The sequence below is a fragment of the Electrona antarctica genome, assembly GCF_951216825.1.
Source record: "Electrona antarctica genome assembly, contig: scaffold_41, whole genome shotgun sequence".
NCBI classification, from domain to species: Eukaryota; Metazoa; Chordata; class Actinopteri; order Myctophiformes; family Myctophidae; genus Electrona; species Electrona antarctica.
The window spans coordinates 940,131-963,039 of NW_027638439.1; the positions used below are offsets into that span (position 1 = coordinate 940,131).

At 43.0% G+C, this 22,909-nt stretch overlaps 1 protein-coding gene across 1 annotated transcript in view; it reads right to left on the reverse strand.

Moving 5' to 3' along the window:
- Nucleotides 1-22,909, reverse strand: part of LOC306918082 (metabotropic glutamate receptor 7-like) — a gene marked incomplete at its 5' end in the record, with an annotated part of 197,894 nt that overhangs the window by 76,342 nt on the left and 98,643 nt on the right. Inside the window, one exon of the mRNA XM_079530969.1 lies at nucleotides 13,947-14,089. Coding sequence (XP_079387095.1) covers nucleotides 13,947-14,089 — 143 coding nt within the window. The remainder of the gene's footprint in view (nucleotides 1-13,946; nucleotides 14,090-22,909) is intronic.

Sequence of the window (22,909 nt, forward strand, 5' to 3'; positions counted from 1 at the left end):
ATCTGTGGATATACAGGTTCCAATAACAACTTACTCACATTTTCTGACGTTATTCTCCTAATTTAGGCCTATTTTAACTAACAATTAAAAAACATTTGTATTATTAATTAGAATATAATTTTTGGATTGGATTCCACTGTGATATTTAAGGAAGTTATCTAAAATACTCATATGATCACTATTAACCTATATATTTCTTTTTAAATGACAATGAATAGAACGTATAAAGAAAATCAAACCGTTTAGGACATAAGGACATGAACCTTCATGGATCCCACTCTGCATGTCATGGATTGGTGCATGTTGTATTAACACTGTCACCTGGTCCATATTGCTATGGGGCCCATGGAGCCTGATGTGGGGCCATGCAGTAGATGTGGTCCACCCCGTTGTGGATCGTAGGCCGCTGCATTGCCACCTGGCTCATAGTTGCATGGAACAGGCCCTGTCCCATACTGGTCTGCTCTGTCATATGGGTCACTGTTTCCTCTTTGTCTTTGTTTCCATTTACGGCTCCTGATACTCCTATGTGACTGATGATTTTGTTGTCGCTGTTCTCCCTGTGGCTGGTGCAGGTTCTCATAGAACATCAGCTGTGCTGTCTCCAATTTCTTCTTTTTCATGAAGTCCTGTGAGAGTGCGTTCCTCTCAGCATGCAATGCGTGACCCCACACCTCGGTCAAAGGTCGGGTTTCCCAGCCAATACAAGAAGTCATAACACACTTGTAGATAGCAGGGAGCAAGCCATTGATCAAGGACACTTTTAACAAGTCATTGAAAGCGGGGTTGTCTAGTGGCACACCACAGTGCTTCTGAAAACAGTTCTCCAGTCTATTCCTGTAGGTGTCACAGGTTTCATCAGGCCATTGCTTAGTGCTGTGAATTTTTGGCCAATCAGTGGGTACTGGAAATGCTGCTTTGATGCTGTCAAAAAGACCACCGTGATTCAGCTGCTGTCCAGTGACAATGTGATTTTGTGCTCCATTCACATCAAAATGTTCCCTGAGATGTAGCCATTTTAATCCAAAGACTTTGCGAAATACAGATTCGAGCATTCTTGCCGATGGCTCATACATCTCAATCAAGTCTAACACAGCTGCACACCAGCGCTCCACGTTGACTTTGTGGTCTGGAAGGTCCTTCATGATGTCTTTCAGTTCATCAGGTGTCCAGCGTCGCTGCACATGTACTGTTGAAGAATATGTGTCTATTTCTGAGTGCTGTGCCCCAGTCCCCCGATGAGGATGAGGTTCTGGATATGGAATGAATGGAAATAGCTTCCTTGGACAAAGTGTCGCTGTGACAACTGCTCCCCCCTGTCCTTGATTGTTTTTGAGGGGTTCAGGTTGTTCATGGTTGTTGCTGTTGTCTGCGGGCTGTTCCTTGGGTGTAGTAACAGTCAGTTGTGTGTCTCCGCTGTGGTTTGGCTCCTTCTGCCTCATATTGTTGTAGTCATCAGGCGTAGTGTTGGCTTGTAGATCTGCTAATTTCACCACAAATCTGTCAAGTTGCTCTCGCAATAGCATCACTTCTTTCTGTTGGTTGTTGAGTTGTTGTTGCATATTTCTGTCAAGTTGTTCTTGCAGGTCATTGATTTGTCGCTCCACAAGTTGTTCTCGCAATAGCGTCATTTCTTTCTGTTGCTCCTTGAGTTCTCGCAGTAACGTCACTTCTTTCTGTTGGTCCTTGAGTTCTCGCAGTAACGTCACTTCTTTCTCCTGTTGGTCATTGAGTTCTCGCTTCAACTTCTTTCTGCTTTGTTTCGCTCCCATCTTAAGATTCTTTTTGATCAAGTATCCATCTATGGTGAAGATGAAATAATGATCCTGTTCGTGACGCCAAAATTGTAATGGCAGCTTTTGATATTACTATTAGTAAGTAAACATCATCAGGAAGAAGCAGGACTCAACCATCAGGATTCGAACTCCATTCTTTTATTGTATATGTCATCACACCAGAGAGAGACTAGTGTCTCCCTCCAGAGCTTCCCCAAGCCCCCCCACACACATGTCCCACACATATTTTATACTTTCAGCAGTGTACAGAGTTTCAGGAGTAACAAGAGATGGTCCTGCCTTAAATGGACTCTATTCTATAGTTAACTCACACAGTTTGAAATAGGTTTACATGAGTCAGCAGTCTCTAATGAGTTGGTCAGTGAAGAACAGGTGGTAATTAGAGTGTTAAGTATCATCTACTAGTAGGCTACATTCAATTAATCAATACCATAGTGTTTATATGCATTTTTGCCACTACACTACCAAGCGCAACTGAAACTACATCAGTCCGCTAAAGAATGAATATGATAAAATGACTCACTGGTGCCAATTAATAAACCACAGATCACGTGAGCACAGTCCACAATGCTCTGCTGTATTTTACAGTGAAAGCATTATCTTTTGATTGCTTCTTGTGATCAAAAATGAGACCCAGTTAGAGTCTGATGTTCGAATATATAATGTATCTGTTTGCAACCATGACTGCCACCAGACTTGAAGCTCTGCTATTGTTTCATATGTTTTATTCGCCATTTTTTAATAACTTTAAAGACTTACGTGTCACGGACAGAGTGACGCGGATGCAGAATTCAGAGGGGACTACAGGTGTGTGTCAGTAATGCAGAACACAGAAGGCAGAATGCAGAGGGGACTACAGGTGTGCGTCAGTAATGCAGAACACAGAAAGCAGAATGCAGAGGGGACTACAGGTGTGCGTCAGTAATGCAGAACACAGAAAGCAGAATGCAGAGGGGACTACAGGTGTGTGTCAGTAATGCAGAACACAGAAGGCAGAATGCAGAGGGGACTACAGGTGTGCGTCAGTAATGCAGAACACAGAAAGCAGAATGCAGAGGGGACTACAGGTGTGCGTCAGTAATGCAGAACACAGAAGGCAGAATGCAGAGGGGACTACAGGTGTGCGTCAGTAATGCAGAACACAGAAGGCAGAATGCAGAGGGGACTACAGGTGTGCGTCAGTAATGCAGAACACAGAAGGCAGAATGCAGAGGGGACTACAGGTGTGCGTCAGTAATGCAGAACACAGAAGGCAGAAGGCAGAGGGGACTACAGGTGTGCGTCAGTAATGCAGAACACAGAAGGCAGAATGCAGAGGGGACTACAGGTGTGCGTCAGTAATGCAGAACACAGAAGGCAGAATGCAGAGGGGACTACAGGTGTGCGTCAGTAATGCAGAACACAGAAGGCAGAATGCAGAGGGACGTGCTTGTGTCATTAATGCTCAACACAGAATGCAGAGGGGACCACAGGTGTGCGTCATTAACCCATTTTGGACTGAGGTCGATTAAAAAAAAGGCTTCTAAATCCTAATTTTTTTCTGAAAAATCTATGTTTCTATGTCAGTGGTGCTCAACCTTTTTCATATCAAGGACCCCCAGAATTATCTCTATTGGGACCGCGGACCCCCATCTCAATATATGTAGTTCCAGGGACCACCCAGAAGCTAAAAAATAGCAGACCTACAAGCGACCTTGTAGCGCGCCAATCGGTGGCGCGCTATGAGCTTGTAGATCTGCTATTTTTCAATAGCTAAAGTAGAACAGAATGCTTTAGAACACCAACAGGGATTCCCGCCCAGAATGGGTTAATGCAGAACACAGAATGCAGATGGCGACTACAGTTGTGCGTCGTTAATGCAGAACACAGAATGCAGAGAGTAATGAGCATCGCGCCTGTCACAGAACGTGCGCAGACCAAGTTCAGTCAGGAAACCTCAGTGCAGTTGCTGCCAGGCCCTTTAATTGGGCCTGGCACAATCACATGATTCTCGCTTCATCCAATCACACACTCATTCCATCTTCATACCGGCTATTTAAACTGGAAGTTTATCGTTCTACAATGCAAATAATCGATTGTATCAATACTACGTTTTTGTGCGTGCTATTTAGCAATTTTAAGAAGAAAACATAAAAAGAGGGGGTTTAATTACTTAGTTTAATATAATGTCTATGTATTTTGCAGAGAATCACTGTGTTTTCTTATTTATATCCAAATTCATACATGTTCCCTTAAAAAACATGCACTATCCACATTTTATTTCTTCGTTAAATAGTTACTATATCGATTTAAAATCATTGAATCGTATCGATATGGTCCATGTATCGTATCGTCAACCATGTATCGTGAATGGTGTATTGCTGTTAATATGTATCGTTACACCCCTAAGAACACAGAATGCAGAGGGACGTGGTTGTAATACAGAACACAGAATGCAGAGGGGACTACAGTTGTGTGTCATTAATACAGAACACAGAATGCAGAGGGGACTACAGTTGTGTGTCATTAATACAGAACACAGAATGCAGAGGGGACTACAGTTGTGTGTCATTAATAGAGAACACAGAATGCAGAGGGGACTACAGTTGTGTGTCATTAATAGAGAACACAGAATGCAGAGGGGACTACAGTTGTGTGTCATTAATACAGAACACAGAATGCAGAGGGGACTACAGTTGTGTGTCATTAATACAGAACACAGAATGCAGAGGGGACTACAGTTGTGTGTCATTAAAGGACCACTTCACCACTTTTCAACTTCTCTTCCTATAATTAGTTCTAACTAATGTTCATGATAAAATACCACCATTTTTTCCTACTCAGTCTGTGTCTCATAGGAGGGCTGTGGGCAGTTCAGAAACCCGTCCACCAGTGACATCATCGATGGTGAATCCAAGCTAATAGAAACGGCAGGCTTTCTTTTCCTGAAAAGTTGCAATGCAAAAGTTGAAGCCATCGTTATCACGATAATAAGATTCTAAATATATTTTAAAACAAATCTTGTTTAAAACAAATCTGCCTAATGATGATGTCACTGGTGGACGGGTGTCCGAACTGCCCAAAGCCCTCCTATGAGACACAGACTGAGTAGGAAAAAATGGTGGTGTAACACAGAATGCATAGGGGATGTGGTTGTCTCCCTGTAAGCCCCAACGATGCTTCTTGGTAACATTTCTATTTTAATGAATTACTTAATTATTATTTTTTTCTTTTTTTCACCTTTTTTTTCACCTAAACATCATCATTGATGTTCATTGTTTAGTCTTGCAATGCCATTGGATATTTGCATATAAATACCCCCCACAGAGGCACACATTTACACAACTTCAAAATCTCTGGACAAAATTAACCTATGACCTTTGACCTTTAACCCTGATAAAAGTAATTCAAATGCCTGTAATATATATATTTTTTTGTGATCATTAGAATGTCTAGAACATTATTGTGAAAGATATCCCCCAAATGTAAATTATTATTATTGTTTTTCTTTTTTTACATAATTTCCTCTGATAAGTCCTAGTAGTAAAAAGTAGTAGTAAGGTTTTTGCAAGTAGAAATTAATCCGGGTGTTACAGGGTTAATACAGAACACAGCGAGCCACTGAGGTGTGAAATAACTTAGACACTCGTCTAAAGCAAACGGAAGACGAATTTACACATGAATTTAGAGAGAGGAAAATTCTGAGCAAATATATAAGGGTGGTTTTCCAGTGGTGGTAAAATGTTTTACTTAAGTAAAAAGTATCAATAACGCAATATAGAAATACTCTGTTACAAAGTCAAAGTCTGGAATTCAAAATGCACTTGAGAAAAAGTACAAAAGTATTGTTATCAAAATGTACTTCAAGTTCCAAAAGTAGAAGTACTCATGTAGGATGTCCTATTTTAAGTTAAGTTTTCAAAAAACAGATATTTTGAAAATAGCAGAAATATATAGGGCTGAAGTCGTTAGTTAATGTGTGTTTTGCAACAATAATAATCAAAATCTACAACGTGACTAAAGTTTTCAAATAAATGTAGTGGAGTTAAAGTACAACATTTTCCTCTAAGTCTAAGAAATAGTGGAGTAGAAGTAAAAGTATTGTACGTTGGAAATACTCAACTCAATTGCTGAGGAGATCATGGATTGGGTGCCTACTAGTGTGGTCGCTTATTGCAAGGCTTTAGACTTTAGCAAAGGTGTTTCTATTCATAATGTTATTGTCTTCCATCAGACGACGTGAGTAGCAGAGAGAGAGAGAGAGAGAGAGAGAGAGAGAGAGAGAGAGAGAGAGAGAGAGGCAGAGAGAGGGAGAGAGAGAGAGAAAGAGAGAGAGAGAGAGACCCTTCCAGAAGAACCACAAATGTCTTCCTGTCAGTCAGTCTGCTATGGTGGCTCACAACATCAGCCTGATGGCCTAAAATAAAAAGTCTAATATCACCCCCGAAAATAAGTTGAAGTTTGAACTCGTCTTCATGGCGTAACAGCAGTGTTGATTTCGTCGACTAAAACTAAGACGAAAAATGTCCGTCGAAACGGAAACTAGATGAATACTAAGCTATGATGACTAAAACTAAGACGAAATATATTGACAATTTCGTCAACAAATAAAAACTAGACTAAAATGTTAGGAAGGGAATATAGTGGACAAGAGATCCAGTAGTCATTTTACACTTGGTTGCATGCTGAAAACAGCTCACAAGCTCACAACGCATCGCAGCGAGCTTGTAGATCTGCTGTTTTCAGCAAATGTAAAAACAGTCATTACGACGGCATCAAGGCCTGCCAAAATACATTTTAGTCGACTAAATCACCTGTAGATTTAGTCGACTAAAACTAGACTAACACTCAAACATTGCGGGTGACTAAAATGTGACTTAAACTAAATGAAAACTATTCAAGAGACTATCAAGATTTGCTGCCAAAAACAACACTGCATAACAGAAGCCTGATTCATGTCGCATGCCGTCCCACATGGAGAATTATCGCACACCCTTGGCACGGGAAACTCCAACACAATTAATGATAACAACCCTGACTGACAAAGACTATTAAAGCAATAAGTAAAGCACTTAAAAATCAAATAAAAAATGTGTGAAATGTCTTCTACTATCAACAGGCCCCGACGTCCCAAAGTCAAGCAGAGTCAAGAAATGCACGCGGCTTAACGACCTGCCGGGAAGTCACACTGACAGCATGAGAGGAAAGATTGAAAAGTCATTAACAGCCATCGTTGTTATCGGCTGTGTTTGTGCGCCGCGCCGCCATTAAGTGAATTAGCGATGTGAAGTTTATGACAGGCTTTTTGTGGCTCGTCCAGTTTTGGCGTACAAACACGGAACGAGCGCTGGATTGATGCTGTCCTGACCACAAAGGTCAGCACGCACAAACATGCTCCTATGCCACTAAAATGTGGAACAGCCTACCAACAGCCATTAAGACATGTTGAATCCCTTGACTCCTTCAAAAGATATAAAACATAAAAAAAAATCTACGAGTAAGGAATAAAGATATAACACAACAAGCAGTGAAATAAAGCATAAGTTAAAAAACAAATCACATATTGAGGTAGGGAGATTTAAAAGCAGGTTGTTAAATTGTCCATAGGATATTGGGGAATTCATTTTTAGCGTAATGCTTAATCATGTTGTCGTGCACAGCAACAGTTTTTGTATTGACTTGTGCTTTCGTTTGAAACGTAGCCATTCTGCATACTGTGAAATATGAAATAAAATAAATAAAAAATGTCACACAATCAATCAAACAAACACGCTGGTGCACGCACACACACACACACACACACACACACACACACACACACACACACACACACACACACACACACACACACACACACACACACACACACACACACACACACACACACACACACACACACACACACCATGTCTACACTGGGTTTGTGTGGCGTGTACCTGCGTATGACTAATGTGTTGTTGCTGGGGTGTCCTAGTAGTAAAAAGTAGTAGTAAGGTTTTTGCAAGTAGAAATTAATCCGGGTGTTACAGGGTTAATACAGAACACAGCGAGCCACTGAGGTGTGAAATAACTTAGACACTCGTCTAAAGCAAACGGAAGACGAATTTACACATGAATTTAGAGAGAGGAAAATTCTGAGCAAATATATAAGGGTGGTTTTCCAGTGGTGGTAAAATGTTTTACTTAAGTAAAAAGTATCAATAACGCAATATAGAAATACTCTGTTACAAAGTCAAAGTCTGGAATTCAAAATGCACTTGAGAAAAAGTACAAAAGTATTGTTATCAAAATGTACTTCAAGTTCCAAAAGTAGAAGTACTCATGTAGGATGTCCTATTTTAAGTTAAGTTTTCAAAAAACAGATATTTTGAAAATAGCAGAAATATATAGGGCTGAAGTCGTTAGTTAATGTGTGTTTTGTAACAATAATAATCAAAATCTACAACGTGACTAAAGTTTTCAAATAAATGTAGTGGAGTTAAAGTACAACATTTTCCTCTAAGTCTAAGAAATAGTGGAGTAGAAGTAAAAGTATTGTACGTTGGAAATACTCAAATCAATTGCTGAGGAGATCATGGATTGGGTGCCTACTAGTGTGGTCGCTTATTGCAAGGCTTTAGACTTTAGCAAAGGTGTTTCTATTCATAATGTTATTGTCTTCCATCAGACGACGTGAGTAGCAGAGAGAGAGAGAGAGAGAGAGAGAGAGAGAGAGAGAGAGAGAGAGAGAGAGAGAGACCCTTACAGAAGAACCACAAATGTCTTCCTGTCAGTCAGTCACGCCGAGTGGAGGATAACGATCTGCTCTCACGTTCATAGGAGGAGGAATATTATCAAAGATGGCTCTCTGACGATACTCGTGGCTTGCTATGGTGGCTCACAACATCAGCCTGATGGCCGTCGACTACCTTTTTCCACTGATGAAAACTGAACGGAAACTAAATGAAAACTAAGCTATGATGACTAAAACTAAGACTAAATATATTGACAATTTCGTCAACAAATAAAAACTAGACTAAAATGTTAGGAAGGGAATATAGTGGACAAGAGATCCAGTAGTCATTTTACACTTGGTTGCATGCTGAAAACAGCTCACAAGCTCACAACGCATCGCAGCGCGACGCATTGTGAGCTTGTAGATCTGCGGTTTTCAGCAAATGTAAAAACAGTCATTACGACGGCATCAAGGCCTGCCAAAATACATTTTAGTCGACTAAATCACCTGTCGATTTAGTCGACTAAGACTAGACTAACACTCAAACATTGCGGGTGACTAAAATGTGACTTAAACTAAATGAAAACTATTCAAGAGACTATCAAGATTTGCTGCCAAAAACAACACTGCATAACAGAAGCCTGATTCATTTCGCATGCCGTCCCACATGGAGAATTATCGCACACCCTTGGCACGGGCAACTCCAACACAATTCATGATAACAACCCTGACTGACAAAGGCTATTAAAGCAATAAGGAAAGCACTTAAAAATCAAATAAAAAAAGTGTGAAATGTCTTCTACTATCAACAGGCCCCGACGTCCCAAAGTCAAGCAGAGTCAAGGAATGCACGCGGCTTAACGACCTGCCGGGAAGTCACACTGACAGCATGAGAGGAAAGATTGAAAAGTCATTAACAGCCATCGTTGTTATCGGCTGTGTCTGTGCGCCGCGCGGCCATTAAGTGAATTAGCGACGTGAAGTTTATGACAGGCTTTTTGTGGCTCGTCCAGTTTGTTCATTTTGGCGTACAAACACGGAACGAACGCTGGATTGATGCTGTCCTGACCACAAAGGTCAGCACGCACAAACATGCACGCACGCTCCTATGCCACTAAAATGTGGAACGCCCTACCAACAGCCATTAAGACATGTTGAATCCCTTGACTCCTTCAAAACCGCTCTCAAAGAGCACCTACGGACGGCTGCAATTCACCCTTTGTCAGCCTTCTGATTGGTCCCTGACTGACTAACCAGCAGGCTCTTCTGCCTTGTTCCGCCCTTGTCCCGCCTAGTTTATGTTGAATTTGCTAAAACACCATTTTTGGAAAAAACAAAAAACAAACATGATATGCCCCCAGTCACCATGCTGCACTTGTGATGTTCCTTTTTATCGACACAAAGTTTAAAATAAGAATTGAATGCACAGAATATCAATACGAAGCAACTGAAAAACCTGTTATTTCAATGGTAGTGGATGGAGAGAGAGGATTTTTGTCCAACCATGACACGGCAACCAATGGGTGCGAAGAGGGGCAGAACCACGGGCGGGACTTGACAAAGGGTGGATTCTAAACTGGACCCCGTGAATAAAGTCTGGTTCCCCCCCACCCTCACATAGCCCCTTTTTTCCCCATACTGTACTTGTTTTTCCCTTTTTTTTACATTCTTTATACGGTTTGATGATTTCCTGTTTTTTTATAGAAGTGTATATTTGTATTTCTCTAAATGTTCTGATGAATTGAACATGGTGGACCCTGTTGTAAACAAGTGTAATTGATTGAAACCTATATGTATTCTCGAAAAAGCATTGAGGTTCATTCACGCTCATTTGCTCAGTGCTGCCGAGATCACAAGCGCAAAATCAAAAATGAATGACTGCAGATATAAAACATGAAAACAAATCTACGAGTAAGGCATAAAGATATAACACAACAAGCAGTGAAATAAAGCACAAGTTAAAAAACAAATCACATATTGAGGTAGGGAGATTTAAAAGCAGGTTGTTAAATTGTCCATAGGATATTGGGGAATTCATTTTTAGCGTAATGCTTAATCATGGTGTCGTCCACAGCAACAGTTTTTGTATTGACTTGTGCTTTCGTTTGAAACGTAGCCATTCTGCATACTGTGAAATATGAAATAAAATAAATAAAAAATGTCACACAATCAATCAAACAAACACGCTGGTGCATGCACACACACACACACACACACACACACACACACACACACACACACACACACACACACACACACACACACACACACACACACACAGACACACACACACACACACACCATGTCTACACTGGGTTTGTGTGGCGTGTACCTGCGTATGACTAATGTGTTGTTGCTGGGGTGTCTGAGGAGATTATCATCTGCCATTTATCTGGGGCCAGGGGAGGTGTCATGTGTTATCCCATTAAGACCTGGAACACATCCACATCCATGTCGCCTTATAGCTTTTAACCACTTTTAAACCATTGTTTTATACTTTAGCTGTTGACAAAGAGCAGATCTACAAGCTTGTAGATCTGCTATTTTTTTTAAAGTGTGAAAATGTGACGCACATTTTTGATTATACATTTTCTTCCCAGCAAACATTTTTTAACTCAAATGTTTGCTTCTGGGAGGTCACTGGTGGGTACAAAGTATTTTCACATATCATTCCGGGGTCCTTAAAACACACGCAAAAGTGGGTGAAAATCACTTTCACCTAGAAAATCCATTCATTTTTTTTTAAATTTCAGCTGACTGTGGAGACACATGCTGGAACGTTTTACTTTGAAATGTTTTATAGTTTCTGAGTTATTTAATTTAAACGCCCAATGCATTCTCAATGGCGAAAACACAAACTTTGGCACCACGTATTGGGGGGGGTTCAAAGACGTCCACAGACGTCTTGGGCACTGCACGTGCGGTAATACCAAAGACGTCCACATACGTCTTGGGCACTGCACATCGTGCGGTAATACCAAAGACGTCCACAGACGTCTTGGGACATGAAATAGTTTGAGAACCACTGACATGGGAAACATCAGAAAACTGTCATTGATTTAGAAGACATTTGTAGAGTTTTGTCCTATACTGTTAAGACAAATGCTAGGTTCTTAGCTTCCTTATGATCCTAGATGACTATTTCTATGTATTTGATGTATTACCATATTGTTCTTGCTTACTGTAAATCGCTCTGGATTAAGAGCGTCTGCTAAATCAGGGGTTCTCAACCTTTTTGGCCGGGGACCCCCGGAAATGCTTTGGCAATGTCTCGGGACCCCCGCCCCGCCCCCTCCCGACCCCCAATATAAATTGACTGCTACAATAACCTTAACCCATTTTGGGCGGGAACCCCTTTTGGTGTTTTAAGCATTATGTTATAATTTAGCTATTGAAAAATAGCAGATCTACAAGCTCATAGCGCGCCACAAAAAAATGTTTTAAAATAATTTGGGGACCCCCCAAACTAATTTGGCGACCCCCCAAGGGGTCGCGACCCACGGGTTGAGAACCCCTGTGCTAAATGCCTACAGTGAATGTGGTCTCAGGTCTAAACGTGTTATTTGGACAATGAATGGAGCTCTGTGGAAACACACTGATTACACGCTGTGAGACGCCGGAGGAGGAGAGGAAAAAACACACCGCGGTAATGAGACCATCAGCTCACTGTTGCTATGGAGACCGAGCGGCCAGATCTGTCACCTTGGGTCTCATCGGGGCGGCGGTGGCTCAGTGGTAGAGTGGCTGGATGGTAACCTTGCCAGTTCGAACCCGGGCTCCCCCAGAGTTAGTGTCGAAGTGTCCTTGAGCAAGACACTGAACCCCTAATTGCTACCGATGTGCGGGTTGGTGCCTTGCATGGTTTCCGCCGCCATAGGTGTGTGAATGTGTGTGTGAATGGGTGAATGTCAGGCACAATCTATGTAAAGCGCCTTGGATAAAGGCGCTATATAAATGCACCATTTACCATTCATCGCTGTATGGCGACTCTTTCACTGGTGGGAAAAAACGTACAATTTAAGTAGAAGTATCAATACTGCATGTAATGTAGAAATAATCGGTTACAAGTGAAAGTCCGGAATTGAAAATCCACTTGGGTAAAAAGTCCAAAACGTGTCGGTGCCTCTGTTGGAATGCGGTTGCATACTGTAGGAATGCTGTGGCGATCATCAGTGTTGAGCCCAAGATTTATGGAGGTAAAATATATGGACAATATAAATAATTCTCTCTCTCTCTCTCTCTCTCTCTCTCTCTCCTTACAGAGCTATGTGTGTGGGTGGGTGGCATGGTTGTTTTCCACCACCTGTGCGCAACCACCCCCCCGGGGACCCCCTACACGGAGTTGCACCACTCACTTCACACGGGGTGTGACTTTTTTATTATCAGATCTACTGTACAAGCTGCACAACGAGCTCACAGTGCGCTCTTTTCACCTACGGTATGCATATATATATATATATATATATATATATATATATATATATATATATACGGTAGTGGTATATAAGTGCTACAATACGCATACGGGTTTAAAGTGGTATAAATGGTAACATAAATAAGTGGTGCATTTATATACAGGCACTTTATCGAAATTGCTTTTCATAGATTGTGCATTACATTCGTGCACACACGCACGACGCACGTACCGCGAGCAAGTGAGGTTTCGCCGCGGCCCCCCAAACACTTTAACCCATTGAGACCTGGAACGCATCCATGTCACGTTAGCGTTTAACCACATTAACCATTAACCCATTTTGGGCGGGAACCCCTTTTGGTGTTTTAAACATTGTTATAATTTAGCTATTGAAAAATAGCAGATCTACAAGCTCATAGCGCGCCACCGAGTGGCGTGCTATGAACTTTTAGGTCTGCTATTTTTTGTAAATCGTTAAGGCCTGAATGGGTTAATTGGTTGATATCTACACGCTACTATTTATTGGTTATTCGATTGGTTCAGGCTACGTCGCAACGCAACGACCGACGCTCCATAGCAGGACAGTATTTAATGCGATATCGCCGTGGGAACGCTCGCTCCTTGCCTGTGCAGATTAAGTGTCATGGTAAAAGTTTGTTGTGAAGTTACACTTAAATAAATTAGGTTCATGATAAACTTTGCAGTGTACTGTGTATAGTGTATGTGTGTCGTTACCCTGAGCTGCAGTGAGTCCACCCATTGGCCAATCCCATTGTACTGAAGTTACAGCGAGTCCCCCCATTGGCCCATCACCTTGTACTGTAGTTACAGCGAGTCCCCCCATTGGCCCATCACCTTGTACTGTAGTTACAGCGAGTACACCCATTGGCCCATCACCTTGTACTGAAGTTACAGTGAGTCCACCCATTGGCCCACCCATCACCTTGTACTGAAGTTACAGTGAGTCCACCCATTGGCCCACCCATCACCTTGTACTGAAGTTACAGTGTAAATGTGGTGTATAGTGTATGTGTGTCATTACCCTGAGCTGCAGCGAGTCCACCCATTGGCCCATCACCTTGTACTCCGGGGTGGACGAGGTGTTGGACACCTGGAACTGGAACAAGTCATAACGGCCCGGAGCGTCGCCATTCCTGTTGAACGTCACCGAGGTGCCGGCACTGCCTGCAATGAGGAGAGAGGAACCAGAGCCATAGAGACAGAGTTACACACTGCCTGCAATGAGGAGAGAGGAACCAGAGCCATAGAGACAGAGTTACACACTGCCTGCACGAGGAGAGAGGAACCAGAGCCATAGAGACATAGTTACACTGCCTGCACGAGGAGAGAGGAACCAGAGCCATAGAGACAGAGTTACACTGCCTGCACGAGGAGAGAGGAACCAGAGCCATAGAGACAGAGTTACACACTGCCTGCAATGAGGAGAGAGGAACCAGAGCCATAGAGACAGAGTTACACACTGCCTGCAATGAGGAGAGAGGAACCAGAGCCATAGAGACAGAGTTACACTGCCTGCACGAGGAGAGAGGAACAAGAGCCATAGAGTGAGACAGAGTTACGACATTGAGGGGGCAGAAAACTGAGCGCTCGAGTGCGGTTCATGCAGCCTGGAGAGGGACAAGCTGGAGTTTGAAATGCATTGTTTTCAACGAGGGCGGCGCAAGAGCTATTTTAGGCATGTGTGCAACATGACAACTGTTTTAAAGTATTGTATCATGACAACTAAAGTCTCTGTAATGTTTATGTTGTACTATTCCTAAATTTAATTTTAAGATCTTAAAGTAGGCTGTTGCCTGAGTCCAGTGCATTCCGGTCCGGTTCGCCATGCTCTTCGCCAATAGAAGTCTACGTAGAAGAGCCTCCATTGGACTGAAGCCCCATGAAGTGAACGGAGTTGTCGTAACTCTGTCTCACTCTATGGCTCTGAGAGGAACCAGGGGGAGAATGTAAAGGTTTCATAAACTTTTCAGCTGTAGATTGGCTGTTTTTAGTCACTGCTTCTTAAACATTTGTTTTTTAATTTATGGAATTTCTTGAAAAAAAAAATTGAATTTGTTTTGAATTCAGGATTTTTTTTTTGCATATTTGGGAAAGTCTTTTTAGAAAATGCTTTGAAATAATAATTAAAAACGAAATGTGGGAAACAATTTACAATTCACAATTTAGGCATTTAGCAGACACTCTTAATCCAGAGCGATTCACATTAAGCAAGAACAAAAAGCATGGCAATACATCACATACATAAAAAGTAGTTATCATGAAACATGCGTAAGCTAAGAACGTAACAGTGGAATACCGGTATCTATATTATTAAATTATACATATACTATGCTATACATATGTACTATGAAGTGCTATGACTACATACAATGCAATTCTAGTGCTGTCTACATAAACAAACAAACACAATAAGAGCCCCATCCGATAAAACCGTCTCGCCGATAATATATCGCCCGATGATGACATCGGTGGTGTTGGCAATTATGTGGCTGATGTTTTTGGGGACATTTTCAACCTGGTGTACCCATCTCGGCCATGTCAATGTTGGTTGAACACTTTGAAAAAATATGTGATATACAAGCTCACATTTATTTTAGGAAAATCTTAAAACGGGGCTTAAAGTGGTTACATGAAAATAAAATGCAGTTAAAAGAGTTGTTTGTGTTTATTTTGAATTATTTGCTTACAAGTGATATCGATACCGAAATACAGGGTATGCGTATGCATAAAGTGAGTGGCAAATCAAGTGGAAAAGTAAGTTTCACGTTGTTTAATGCAATCAGATAAGACTTTTCTGTTTGGATGTAACGGGGCTGTCAATCAGATAGGACTTTTCTGTGTGGATGTATGGGCTGTCAATCAGATAGGACTTTTCTGTGTGGATGTATGGGGCTGTCAAGGCCAGAAAATATTGTTTTTGCCACTCGGTTGGTGTTCCTGCATAACTTCCGGGTATGATGATGATGTCGCGTGCAACCGCATATCACGCTCTATTCTTTTCAAATGTCAAGATTCTGCACTTTTTGACAAGACACGGGCACAAAACCGCGATCTGTTTCAGACCCAAAGACATGGCATGGGTCGGTTCCGACTATAAATACAACATCATGCGGATTTGTTGACGCAATAAGCTACAACAACCCCTAGAGAAGAACACAAACTTCATAACTTTAAAACAACGTGGTCCCGTTACTGTGCCCCGGGGCTCAGCACAGCTAACGCTTTGCATATATCAGAGCACAGTGTGGGCTGTTCTGAACGACCCTGACCCATCTTCATGATAAGCATATAGTTCTGTCCCTCTGGACCCAGACTGCTTATACCGGCTCTCTATGTATCAAGGCTGGCGATAGGCCACCGGAGGAATGCACACACACGCACGCGTTGCACGCACACATGCGTACATGTACGCGCACACGTACATTCAGGACTGCACTGGCACTGTCACTAATGTATGTATGTATGTATGTATGTATGTATGTATGTATGTATGTATGTATGTATGTATGTATGTATGTATGTATGTATGTATGTATGTATGTATGTATGTATGTATGTATGTATGTATGTATGTATGTATGTAGGAGAATGAGACTCGCAGGACACTGCCAGAGGCACCAAGAGCTCCCAGCCAGCTAGAGAGATGTATTTATTCACTTAGTTGTTTGATATCTGCTGCCAATACTCTGCGAGATGTGCTCTTGCTTTCAGATTCCCGTTAAAAGATGTTTGCCAGCATTGTGTCCTGACTAGCAGCAACATGAATGGCATTACACTATCGGAGGTCAGACTCAGTTGTGATGAAAGCCAGAAGGGACAAGAGTCTGTGGCGTGTGGAGTGTTGTCCAAGGTGTTTTACAGAAGGGAGAAGAGTCTGTGGCGTGTGGAGTGTTGTCCAAGGTGTTTTACAGAAGGGACAAGAGTCTGTGGCGTGTGGAGTGTTGTCCAAGGTGTTTTACAGAAGGGAGAAGAGTCTGGGGCGTGTGGAGCGTTGTACAGGGTGTTTTAGAGAAGGGAGAAGAGTCTGTGGCGTGTGGAGCGTTCATGTCCATGGTGTTTTAGAGAAGGGAGAAGAGTCTGTGGCGTGTTTTAACAGCTTTTTTAGTCAATATTCTGCCAGCCTTCCTGCATTGGGTGATGGCTTCATTGCACGAGAGACTGTGATTTTTGAGCACGCACCTTATGCATATTTGATATTGTTGTCATCCGACTTCTTTTGCCTTTGTTTCTTGCTCTATTCTTATGACTGTATTTTGTAAGTGCAAAATGGCGGGGGTTCGATCGCACTGCTTGTGGGTGAATAACATCACCCACTACTGTACACTACTGTAAAATTGTGATGTGAAAAGAGACGTGAAGTAGAGTCGTTTACTCCAGATGTGTCATCTGTGAGGGGAGAGCAGCTGCTATACGCTGATATTGTAAAACAAGCAAAAAAAGTGTTGATTTCGTCAACTGAACCTATGACAAAAAATGTCCGTCGACTACATTTTTCACTGACGAAAACAAAAGACTAAGGTACGCTGACTAAAACTACACTAAAATGTTAGGTGTGTGGGCTTTTAACGCACAATGCATTTTACATTTTACATTTCACTTGATATTGCTGACAATAAAGTTCAACCTTGAACCTAGGGGGGGACTAGTGGATCCAGTAGAACTAACAAGTCATTTTATGTTTGTTTGCGTTCTGAAAACAGCAGATCTACAAGCTTATTCAGCATGTGATGTGCTGTCCAAATCAACAGTGAAACGGACGACACACATACATTCCTCAAGTAAAGAGCAAAGCGTGTCGGTCGATCAATTCATCACAGGGAGAGACATGAGGACAACCGACCGAGGACCGAACTGAGGGAAAGAAGAATGGAACATAAACAGGTCAGCCAAGACATCACACGGCCTCCCCATCTGCTCTCTGCCACCAAGGCATATCACACGGCCTCCCCATCTGCTCTCTGCCACCAAGGCATATCACACGGCCTCCCCATCTTCTCTCTGCCACCAAGACATCACACGGCCTCCCCATCTGCTCTCTGCCACCAAGACATCACACGGCCTCCCCATCTGCTCTCTGCCACCAAGGCACATCACACAGCCTCCCCATCTGCTCTCTGCCACCAAGGCATATCACACGGCCTCCCCATCTGCTCTCTGCCACCAAGACATCACACGGCCTCCCCATCTGCTCTCTGCCACCAAGGCACATCACACAGCCTCCCCATCTGCTCTCTACCACCAAGGCACATCACACAGCCTCCCCATCTGCTCTCTGCCACCAATACATCACACGGCCTCCCCATCTGCTCTCTGCCACCAAGGCATATCACACGGCCTCCCCATCTGCTCTCTGCCACCAAGACATCACACGGCCTCCCCATCTGCTCTCTGCCACCAAGGCATATCACACGGCCTCCCCATCTGCTGTGCGTTTGTAGCAGGCTGATCTGAAACAGAGCCCTGTGGATTCACATCAATAGCTTACTGAGCACTCTGGACGTACCTGCAACACCGGACGCTCGCTAGAAGGTCTGTTGAATGTTAATTAAACCCTGTTTACACTGTGTGCGTGTGTGTGTGTGTGTGTGTGCACTGCTCATCCTGCTTGCTTGCTGCTGCACACTGATACTGCTGCCTGCTTAGGCTTCGTACACACACAAAGAACAACTGTGCAGTGCTCTACCTGTGTTTCATGGCCGCCCCAATGCTTTTCCAATGGAAGTCACGTGGTTTGACCAAACGCTTGTGTTTGATTGCCCCCCCCTCCCCCCATCACACACAACTGTTTGGTCAAACCACGTGACTTCCATTGGAAAAGCATTGAGGCGGGCCATGAAACACGGACAGCACAGAGCATGTTCGTCTGATATGTGTGTACGAAGCCTTAAACCTTTGCTGCTCACCCTCCTCCAGCCACCCCAGCTACCACCTGTCGTTTTGGATCTGCTGTTTAGGTATACGGGGGATTCGGAGTCCCTATGGTTGGGACTGATGCGCTTGACCAGAGTACCTAAAAAGCAGATTAAATTAATCGCCAAACCATAATAAATATATTGCTCATTTTATATTCAATAGATATATATTCCTTCCATTCGCTATAGGGAAACTCCCCCCTGTCCAAGTGATGAGGAGCAGCCTGCTCACTCCTGCAATGTAGGACGTTTGTTTTCTTTTTTTTTTGTAAATTAACGACCGACTTGATCACACTACAATAATCAAAAAGTAGCAGATCTTCAAGCTCGACGCCCGTTTTGAGCTTGCAGATCTGCTACTTTGGCTATTGTTTTATTTGAATCTTGAAACTTAACAGTTTTGGACACATGTGGGGTTTCCACACGACAGAGCCAATGTGTTTGTTCCCTGGGACTACAGACCTCTACATTAGAACTACAGTTCCCTGAGACTACAGACATCTCCATTATAACTACACTTCCCTGGGACTACAGACCTCTCCATATTAGAACTACAGTTCCCTGAGACTACAGACATCTCCATTATAACTACACTTCCCTGGGACTACAGACATCTCCATTAGAGCAACAGTTCCCTGGGACTACAGACCTCTACATTAGAACTACACTTCCCTGGGACTACAGACCTCTCCATATTAGAACTACACTTCCCTGGGACTATAGACATCTCCATTAGAACTACACTTCCCTGGGACTACAGACATCTCCATTAGAGCAACAGTTCCCTGGGACTACAGACCTCTACATTAGAACTACACTTCCCTGGGACTACAGACCTCTCCATATTAGAACTACACTTCCCTGGGACTCTCAGACCTCTACATTAACGGTCATAACTTCATGAATGACTGTGGCTTTAATTAGAAAGAACAGCAGGAGCACAAATAGCCGGTGACACGGTGAGGCTGCGTCAAGAGTAATTGTCAGAAAAAAGAAAAAGAAGCAGGCGGAACCACTTTACGAACGTCAAACGCTATTATGTGATGAAACGCTTCGGGACAACAGGCATTACCTTCCAGTCAGGATGAGTCACGTCATGGATACATTTAACCACTTATTGCAAGAGATGGAATACAGTTCAACTTGATGCATCCGCATCGCGACGCAATGTGAGCTTGTAGATCGGCTATTTTCAAATGGCCGGAATTAAATGTATATAGGGCTGAAGTGGGTAATGTAGGCCTATTTTTTGTAATAATAATCAAAATCTACTAAGTAACGAATATTTTTAAATAATTGCATTGAAGTAAAAGTACAATATTTGCCTCTGAGATGTAGTGGAGTAAAGTAAAACGATTGACATTTGAGTACCTCGTAGTAAAGTAAAAGTAAAAGTACCTAAGTAAATGTACCTGTACTTAGTTACTTTCCACCACTGGCATCAGTATTAGTACATTCACACCTGATCCAATGCATGTTCATGTAACCTGGTCAACCAATCAAATGAGATATACATACATCCGACGGAACCTGGTCAACCAATCAAATGAGATGCATGCATCCGACGGAACCTGGTCAACCAATCAAATGAGATGCATGCATCCGACGGAACCTGGTCAACCAATCAAATGAGATACATGCATCCGACGGAACCTGGTCAACCAATCGAATGAGATGCATGCATCCGACGGAACCTGGTCAACCAATCAAATGAGATGCATGCATCCGACGGAACCTGGTCAACCAATCAAATGAGATGCATGCATCCGACGGAACCTGGTCAACCAATCAAATGAGATACATGCATCCGACGGAACCTCGTTAACCAATCAAATGAGATACATGCATCCGACGGAACCTGGTCAACCAATCGAATGAGATAGATGCATCCAACGGAACCTGGTCAACCAATCAAATGAGATGCATGCATCCGACGGAACCTGGTCAACCGATCAAATGAGATACATGCATCCGACGGAACCTGGTCAACCGATCAAATGAGATACATGCATCCGATGGAACCTGGTCAACCGATCAAAGCGGATCACGTTGATCAAACAATGACTCAAGATCATGTTCCTGTGTCGGCAGCGTTGTCCGTTTCAGAAACATGATTGATTGTGGCGTGCCGTTTAGCGACGAAATGAAGATTGCGTTAGTGTATCTATCTCGATCCTGGCAGCCGTTTCCACAAATAGAAAAAAGGGGACAGCTATAGCGCCCAATGAGGCGTGAGTCTAACTGCCACACACACAGGAGCGTACAGCCTGCACCGACCATCTGGCCAAGGGGTCAGGGCATTCCACGCTTGGGTGGCAGTGCTGTAGAAGGAAGAGTTTGTTTTATTAGTGGGTGGTACCACCAGATCTCCCTCTAGTCGTGTGGCTGTGGGTGTCGCTCACATTTTTAATTAGTCAGGCGTGCGGGTACTGGGGGCATTGTGGACACGTTTGTATGCCAGTAAATGACACAGAACGGTGTATTAATGCAGTCGTACACGAGGATAAATCACATTCTGGAGGCGGTATACAAATATTGATCGGGTAGTTAATGTGAAAATGGTTGAGTCGTTGAGGTCGGGGTGATTTCCATCCACATTGGCAAAAGCCACTTCCTTTCTCAGCCGTCCTTACCAGGGACGTGCGGAGAGTGTTAGAGGGGCAGGGGCTGAAATCCCGTGAGAGGGCACTTTTGGACGAAAATAGCGAAAATAGCAGATCTACAAGCGAGCGCGACGCGTTGCGAGCTTGTAGATCAGCTATTTTCAGCACTCTTTAGCTAGTGGAGATGTGGTGTAACGACATGGATTTCTAAACAAATTTGTTCAACGCAAAATACTGTGTTCAAGTTCAGGAGACTTCGGGGAAATAAAGCAATTCTCCTGAATGCTGGCATGGAAAGGAGTGGCATTTTGCATTTATTTCACCGTAGCACAGGGGTTACCAAACTTTTTTGGACCAGGTACCCCTTTTGGGGTAGACATTTTTCCAGCTACCCCCTCATCTGAAGCGGCCGCAGAAACCTTTCAAGTGTCCTGAGTCTTTTTGTTGTTTCTGCAGCATGCGTCCTGCTGTTACTGTTTGGGGTTGACTGATGTTGTAGTTTTAGTAATCATGTCAGCTATTGGCCCAAAGCAAACATGGGAGAAACACAATGAACAACACAAAAAAATATGTTTATTGCGCAACTTGGCAGAAATGACCACGTAGATAAACATCATTTTAATGTTAACAATTAATGTTGCTCAGTGGCGTTTTGAAGCACCCGGAAGGACCGTCTCACAACGTCTACTTCCGCATTGGACCACCAAATTTTGGTGGTCCAATGCGGAAGTGCAACCGAGCGCTCAATGTTAAAGCCCAGCTGCACGGGGTTTCCCGGTCATGAATCCACGGGTCCACCTGTAGTCCCTCCTCTTACCACTAGGGCCCAGAGCTTCAACGTTGGAGCGCCTCACTGGCCCCTTGCTGAAGCCCCCTTTGATGTCTGTGTGTGCACGTCCCTGTTCCTTACCATTCCTTACAATTCCTTACCGATGCATTTCTTCACCAACGTGTTTGTAAAGGTGTGTAGTAACACATCTCACAAAGACTGACATTCAGTTTCCATATAGGAGAATCTGTGACAGCTGATGAAAGTTGGGGTACCATTAATAACCTTATATGCAATTAAATTCTGCTGAGGTTTCGGTTTTTCATTATTCTGAATCCATTGCAAGTATTTGTTTTGCACAAAAAAAACTCCTTGGGCTAAAAACGGCCATAGCCGTTGAGTACCACAGACGAAAAACAGTCTAAGTCCAAATTTCAGACTGACCCCTCCACGAAAAGGCCTCGTTGTCCTGAACCCTTATCTATCATTTATATATTATGGATCAATAGTGTGGTACCTAATTGATGACCTGGTGTCTATGGACGTTTTTGGCCCAAGGAGTGTTTTTCGTGCAAAACAAATCAATGGTAGCCCCCCAACTTTCAGCAGCTGTCACAGATTCCCCTTTTAGTTTAGGCAAAGTTAATTTCAGTCTTTGACAGATGTGTTAGGCTACTACTATAGACACCTTTACAAACAC